The sequence below is a fragment of the Cryptotermes secundus genome, unplaced genomic scaffold (assembly GCF_002891405.2).
Source record: "Cryptotermes secundus unplaced genomic scaffold, Csec_1.0 scaffold130, whole genome shotgun sequence".
In the NCBI taxonomy this organism is placed as follows: Eukaryota; Metazoa; Arthropoda; class Insecta; order Blattodea; family Kalotermitidae; genus Cryptotermes; species Cryptotermes secundus.
In genome coordinates, this window is record NW_019731216.1 from 504,764 (window position 1) to 513,008 (window position 8,245).

The 8,245-nt window shown below is 37.7% G+C and overlaps 1 protein-coding gene across 10 annotated transcripts in view; it reads right to left on the reverse strand.

Moving 5' to 3' along the window:
• The window catches only part of LOC111866405, a 37,692-nt gene that overhangs the window by 17,282 nt on the left and 12,165 nt on the right, over positions 1-8,245 (reverse strand). For 9 of the 10 annotated variants that reach the window (XM_023855327.2, XM_023855321.2, XM_023855323.2 and 6 more), the window contains 4 exons: positions 7,245-7,356; positions 4,989-5,077; positions 4,356-4,406; positions 3,405-3,650 (listed from right to left, as the gene is read on the reverse strand). In XM_023855327.2, the coding sequence (XP_023711095.1) occupies positions 3,405-3,650; positions 4,356-4,406; positions 4,989-5,077; positions 7,245-7,356 (498 nt within the window). The remainder of the gene's footprint in view (positions 1-3,404; positions 3,651-4,355; positions 4,407-4,988; positions 5,078-7,244; positions 7,357-8,245) is intronic. The other variant, XM_023855328.2, reaches the window with a different exon arrangement.

Below are 8,245 nucleotides of genomic sequence, written 5' to 3' on the forward strand. Positions count from 1 at the left end.
GTGTTATATTAATTTTGATCCCGAAACTACTAGCAAATAGAACTACTGTTGGTACAATGTCTCTGTACGTTCATGAGATGGGCGTGTCAGGCACCGCACTTGTGGTAGCTAAATGTTCATGATCACTGTCTATCATTGTATTATTGTCACTATCAACTTTATCTAATTCAGGAATCATTATTTCATCGCCACTATCATCATCAGCACAAATCTCCTTCACAACACTTTCCAGCTGGTTTGTAGGAACACGCCGACACTTGCTGCGAGAAACCATGGTGAAACTGAATGAATGTGAAATATGTTCTGACCTTTTCCTTCTCAGAGGGTTCTGACAGTAATATAGACCCCCACAAAGTTTACAAGGGTTCTTTACAAACATGTTCAAAAACTATCATATATATGTCTTTGGTTGATGAGTGCCAAGAGAGCAAAGAAGGGAAGAGATTGTCAAAGCGTTAAAACACGCCAACGCCAGGGAACAGCTGGCATCGTCCGGGTGTTAAAACACGCCCGCGCCAGTCAAAGAGTTAAGCACATTGTTGACAAGACCCCTGTGTCCCCCCTCAATGAACTAATCTCAGAATTGTAGCTGCAATCGAAACAGTTACACCACAAATTCTGGAGAATTCTTGGAGGGAAACTGAATATCACTTGGACATCTGATGTGCCATGACAGGTGCACAAGCTGAAGATGTTTAGAATTCTGCAGTATTGATTCAACAGGTAATAAAACTTTCTGAGTTACACTTTCATATTCTGTAAGCAGTTTTGTTTTGTTATTTCTGGTTTGAAAATTTATGGACATGGAAACCCCGACAATAATTTAGACTCACCCTATATTACCACGGCTAGCCATATTTATGGATTAACAAGAAAAGAAGTAATGAAACTTACTTATCAGTTTGCAAAGGAATTAAGTACTCTAAATGGTGGGATGTGAATGGCTGATTTTATGAAAAGAAACAACAGTGTCATGTCTTTTGAAAATGCCTCAGGCTTCTAGCCTGGCTAGGACTACTGCTTTTAATAGACCTGTTGTTAAAGTTTTTTTTACAAATTACAGTGAGACTAAAAAATATAAGCTCAGTCCTGAACTTATTTATAATGTTGATGAGAGTGGTCACTGTACAGCTCACAGTCCCCTTTAGTTGTTGCTGTCGATGAGAGTAAATAGGTGAGCAGTGTGCCATCTGAAGGGAGAGGAGTGACCCTCACCATCACTGGATGCATTAATGCCCTGGTGAATTCAATCCCTTCAGTGCTGATATCCACATATGTTCACTTTAAGAACTATATGTTGATCAGTGCACCACCTGGTACACATGAAACATCTCACCCCAGTAATTGGTCAAACAGGGACAAGTTTCTTGAATTTTTGGAGCATTTCATTTATTACACAAAAATGATGAAAGATTGTCAAATTCTCCCACCCTTACAGAATCATGACAGCCATATCACAATGCTGGGGATCTCAAAATGAGGACAGAATATTATCATAATGCTGAAATTTCCTCCTCATACCAGCCGTAAGCTATAGCCATTGAATAATGCATCTAAGTGATAAGAAACATTAAACAGGTGTCATTGTGACTAAGAGTAAGAGATAACCAACAGTGAAAGTTCATGAGGAGGGTCAAGAACAGTTCAGTGTTCGTTTGGCCGCACACAGATGACTCCTGCAAAGGAGAAACCTAAGATATCGTAGTATTTCTACCAGAACAAATTAAGGGTAGAAGAGGCAGCACGATATTTCTTGTTTCATTTCCAGGACTGTTAAGTTGCAGAACTACTTATTAAATTACATTTTATATGCTTTTCATTTATTCTTTTACTCGTATGTATGTGCTTTATAACTGACATAACTTTAGACGATCATCCAAGGTGTGTATTTAATTTTTTTAAACTGAGTCTTTGTGAATTTAAAAGACAGTCAATAAAAATGTTTTAAGTGTTTCAGATTGTTACATTTGCACCAACATAAAGCTTTCTGCCTATTCTGTGTTATCACCAACTGAGTAGCAAAAGGCCTCAAGTCAATTTTTTTTTCAATTGGATTTACACATTCTTTTCGTGTCTCACATTTTGAAAAAAAAACAGTAAGAAAGGGAATAAATCAGACTTTGTGTCTGTTTAAAGCAATCAGTGGTGCAGTGATTGGATACAAATTTATACTTAACAAAAAAATCTTGTCTGAGGCACAAGGGTCTCTCTCTCCTATACAACTGAAATATTATTCTGCATGGAAGTATATTTATAATTCACAAAACATGGCATTAGCATGCTTCAATTGTCACACAGTCTAGTGTAAATTTATGTACCATCATGCAAAAAATCTGAGAATTGTGCCTGCCATCCATTTCCCAAACATTAAAATATTCTAATACATATTTCAGCTTCTATATCTATATTACCCACAGAACGGACAAAATAAACCATAAGATGAGGCACAAACTAAACAATTAATGTCAAAACTATAATACAACTATACCATGGGCCTCCAAGAAGTTTATTACATGTGTACAAGCCTAGAATATACCATTATGTCTGCGGGAATATAACAAATTGCAACAACTGACTTGACATCACAACTGACATCACACGAAAAGTTTATACTTATTTTACGCCATAACTTTCGTTCTTATAATAAGTTTACAGTTCATTGTATTTTTTACCATGTATTTTATAATATAATAGTTATCAAGTATCCAGCTTCACCATCGCAACTGCAGTTCAGTAGTGTGTGAATATGGTGATCATGTGTTTGCCTGATGATGGCTTTAATAGCCGAAACATGTAGCTAAGCTAATTTTAGCCTTCACCATTGTATTGTGGTGTTGCGACGGACTCTAATAAAGAATTGTATATAACACAACAGGATGCACAAAATGAAAATTATTTCAACTTCCCTTCATTACCCTTAAATATGCATGTTCAAAAAATTCATCACACTTATTTAAATTAAAAGACGTTACTGTAATGGTTATTTTCCTTGAGCCCTTGAAAACAACAGTAATGAAATCACCAAAGATTATCCAACCCCTGTATTAAAGATAGGGCCTATACATATCAAAAGAGAGCTTCTTTAAGATATTACATGACACATTTATGTACCCCATATTCCATATAAAGAGAAATCCCTTATAATAAGGGCCAAAAACTGATACCTTTTATGTTCTACTTATTTTACAGTCAACAGCAAAAAATTTGTACTGGATCTATAGCAGAAGTTCACAGCATTCTGTTTTCCAAGTGTAAAATAAGTAGCTACTGTACAAGTAAATGTAACTGTATCCATCCCTCTGCATAATTAAACACCTCATAATGCACAAAATACTCTACACAGTATTAATCTCAGCACTAAACAAAGGCCAGTGGTCAGTTGCATGTTGCAAAAGAACAACTACCTGTATCAAGAAAGATATCCAGATCACTATCAGAAAGGGCAAGGCCAGACAAACGTGATCCAAAAGAAATTGCCTTGCACCCTGGGAAGACTGCAGAAAACAATGTTTCCAGAAACTGACACACCTGTTTGTCTTTCTTTTGATTGGACACATAAGAGGTTGTGTTGCACAAAGCATCCAGTGTCTCTTGAAGGCTTTGTCTAGATGCATGTGCTGAGACCACATTTTCATGGACCACTTCAGCAACTGTAAAAATGTAACAGTCATGAATACATCCCACAATTTCACTAAGTCAGTGTCAGTATCCTGGTCAGCTGACATTAAAATGTCACTAAACAAGGATGATGCAAGAAATTTTCACAGACTTTCATTTCAAGCTCCTGTATGATCACTGGAATGAACACAGGTTACTACACACTCTGGACATTATCTGCATAGTCGTGTGAGACAGAATAGCAACGCATACAAACCTAATGGGGGAAAACCATATGACAGACCTAGCTGCAGATGGAAGGATATTACACCAGAAACCTTGGTCAGAATAGACTATAATGGCAGGCTCTTGTGAATACAGTAACAAACCATGGGCTCCATAAAAGTGGGTAATTTCTTTAAAAGCTGAGGGACTATTAGTTTTACAAGAAAGAATACTATATTGTGTTTTTTAGTCTACTTAGAAATACAGTTAGATTTCCATCATGTCTTCTTCAGCACATCAGCCATGGTCTCCACTATGGGAGAAAATTTATGCAGCACAAACAAACCTACCAGCCCTTAGCCAGATTCAACCAATGATCCTGATGTTACAGCAACTCAAAACATACTCAACTATACACAGCTAGGACTGTTTGCAAACTGTGTTCAGTACTGTAACAGCAGTATCCAAGTGTACTATTATCATGTAATTGCTCAATTCTGGTAAATAAGGTTCATAATTAACCCTTAACATACCTTGTGAGGAACCTCCCTTGGAGTCTACAGATCTGGCAGAATGCACAGTGCCTAGAACAATGTTTTAACATGTCACACACTACAAACCATTTGAACACAAAATGTCTAGTCACTTAGACCTGCTAAAACCAAGCAAACTGACTCAAGCAGTAATGATTCTGACCTGTATTCGGGAGGCGGCAAGTTTGAATCATAGCTGGGACATACACTAAACTGACTTGAGACTTTTAATGGTTTTCCTCAGTTCCTCCAGGCAAATGAACTAGTAGCTCAAATGAACCCCCAACTTCTTTCTTCCACATCTTTTCTAACTCACTAATTACCATCATCCTACCATCTGACACTACAGAGTCTGACATGCTGACAGTCTCATTAAACAAGCCATGAATAAATGAATGAATAAATAAATAAATACAGTACATCATAAACAATTTTGCCTCCTTGTCAGATGAGAATAGGATATATAATTATCATTTCATGACAAACAACATTTCAATATTATTAAGAATTACAAGCCTTTATTTTGGATTTGAGATTCCGTACTTCTAGACATAAGCCTTTTTTGTCAATAAGCAAAGCAATTTCAACACTTGTTCATACTTATCAATACTACTAACATAATGATAAACTTACCTTGATGATTATAATATGTTAGTGTCTTCACAGTCAGTGCAGCATTTGCAAGGAACAATGGTTTTTCTTGTGTCCTTTTTACAGCATCGCTGTGGCGATAAAAATCAATTTACATATGAACATGTGATGAAAGACTGAAATACTTGCATGTGGGCAATGTGTACATGAATGATCATGCAGGAACTCGTTCTCTAGCTTGCAGTGCCACAATGAAGATATCTACTAATTCATGAAGGTCTAGAATATGAGTTCAGGAGGTCATACTTATTCATAAAGAATTCCACAGAACTTAAAATCTCATTGTCAGTTATAGTTATACAAGAAAATTTTCTTTACTTTTCTTTTTAAATAACAAAAACCTTATGAAAAAGAGCTTGCAAATAAGCAAATTTATGTTTCACACAATTTAACGTTGTAATTTTAATTTTTTAATCCAGGAACCAGGAGAGCATAGTTAGTATAGCGACAGGCTATGAGCTGGACAACAGAGAGGTCAGAGTTTGAGTCCTGGTAGGGTCAAGAATTTTCTCTTCTCCACATTGTCCAGACCGGCTCCAGAGCCCACCCAGCCTCCTATCCAATGGGTACCAGGGGCTCTTTCCCCGGAGGTATAACAGCCAGGGTATGAAGCTGACCACTCACCTCCAACTAGTGCCAAGGTCAAGAAAACGTGGATTTATACATCCACTCCCCCATACGCCTTAATTCATAGTGCTTAATTAGTTGAGCACAGGGACAACTTTACCTTTGTACCTTAATTTTTTAATCCAAAGAAAGGGATTTAACAAATGTAAATTCTTCACAGAAAATGTCAACAGTGATTACTCTTCCTACCTGCCCAAAAGTCACATAGCTAAGCTTTATCAATGAACATTTGAAATGTGAGAAGTCAAACAGAGGATACTATATGAAACTTGGTTCAATAGTTTGAAGATAATTAACATGGGACAGACATGGACAGAGTATCTGGGTGAGCCCATAAAGCTTGATAATGTCCTGAGGTAAGTAGGCTATAATATATCCACCAACACTGAGAGTTTTGCTAATAAGAAATAACATTTTCATCAGTAAGCATAACCATTATGTAAGAACACATGTAATGAAGTGACACTAGCCTACACAGGATCGAAACATTGCACAGACATGAAACTAAGCAAAACAAATGAAATGTGCTTGCATATACCCCATGTCAGTAGAATCTGCTACCAATGTGGAAGGTTACTAGCTGCATGAACACAGATCTGCTGATATATGATTTTGACACTGTGACAAATCATACCATATAATTATGCATTAATTCAAAAGAATGGAATTTTATGTTTTCCATACTTAATCTGAAAGCCTTCTATAGTGTTCCTGAAGACAGTATAAAAATGAACACAATTAAGGAGACCTCAGTCAGGTACGAACATTGGAACTCATATAAATTTGCAAAAGAGGACACTGAAACATTGGAGCTGACACATTACACTTTTCATACATAGAATGTTAAATTTTTTTGTCAGATTATAGTACCAAATTTCATATTCCATGACAAATCAGACCATCATTCTGGTATTATGTAACAGATATTAAATACTGAGCTGATGTCACAGATGACCTTAGAAGACTTATGCCAAGAAATCCATGAATAAAACATGGAGATCTGTGAGGAAATTTTCACACTTTAAGCAAAATAAATTCAACTGAGCATTACATAATGAAATGTTCTGTATTTACTTAAAAGTGCTGAGAGTTATATCTCACGTTCTCTGCACTGCATTCTGTTTGTCATGTAAGAATAAAAACAGCTTCTTATCAAAAATTATAATGGGTTTCCAGACTCAAGAAAATTTGACAAGTACACTCTCAGGACACTCTTAGTTGTTGGCGTATTATCTGCTGCTTCTTGGGCTAATAAACAAAAGCAAATCATATGTGACTAGCAGACTAGACTGCCTACCATTAAGAGCAATGTATGGCCGCACCACAGCTCAAGCAGTTAGTCACTGGCTTCCCACCGCGGCAGCCCGGGTTTGATCCCGGGTCTGGTCAAGTGGAATTTGTGGTGGACAAAGTGGTGCTGGGGCAGGTTTTCTCCGAGTACTTCGGTTTCCTTTGCCAATCTTCATTCCACCAACTGCTCCACACTCACCCTCACCTATCATCTGGGGCTTGTACAATAGGCCAGAAGTGGCCGCAGTAGAAGGGATTAAGTCCCACCCCACTAGCATTAAAAAAAAAAACAGCAATGTGTAATGAATTTAAAGTACTCACCGTTCAACAAATTCAATTACAGCTGATTCACTACCAACAGCAACAAAACATACAGTGCCAAAATCACTGAAGAAGTTATACAGAAGATCCATTCCCACACGTTTAGGATAACCTGTGGAATAAATAACAAGTGAAACTGCAATTTTAAAATGATCTTTTGCATATTTCTCACTATGCATGCCAGTCCATTACTAGACCAACTGTGCTTAACCCTTTAAAGGGTTTTTCACTTTTAAACATGGCGGACCGTTCGTCTGTTAACAGGCTTTTAAAACATGATAAGTTGCAACACACTATACATCTCTCTGGCGCCACCAAAGTTGCACGCAATGGTGTAATAAAACTCTGGAGTATTCGCTTACTTGTCAGTAAGTTGATCTCGCTGTTTTCTTAAGCCACTATAAGCGATAATGCTTTGTTACTCTTCAAGCTGTATGTTTCAGCCAGTAGTTAGTGTTGGGGTATGGACAAGGACAAATTCTTTTCCGATGAGCCAGCTGACCTGCCTTGTGAGATGCGTAGTTATGGTGTTTGAGAGAGCAGCAGTGACAGGGGAGAGCAAAGAATTGTGGCCACTTGTGGCCACAGACAGTAAAAGTCACAGTAGCTCTGACGATAATGGGCGTAATAACACTGCGGTGACTAACACTGCGGGTACAGTAAAAAATTTAAAAAATCACAAAAATCTAAACCCTGATTTGAAATTGAAATACACAGCATTTCTGATGAATGTGGCAAAGCCCTGGGCTACAGACCAGACGGTGGTGGCAGAACCAGAGTCAGACACAGACTTATTGCGACCGTGCCCATCCAATCCCACCCCACGCAAGCCTCATTTGGATCACACAAGGTGACTCTCGGGTGATATGCGGAAACATAACCTTGGGAAAATTGTGAAGAGTGAACATTCCAAGGGGAAGCATCTTTCTAGGTAATGCCGTGTTTCCACAGTTCACAAAAAAAGGAGCATGTCTACATTTGCAAGTTCTCTGGAATGCGAC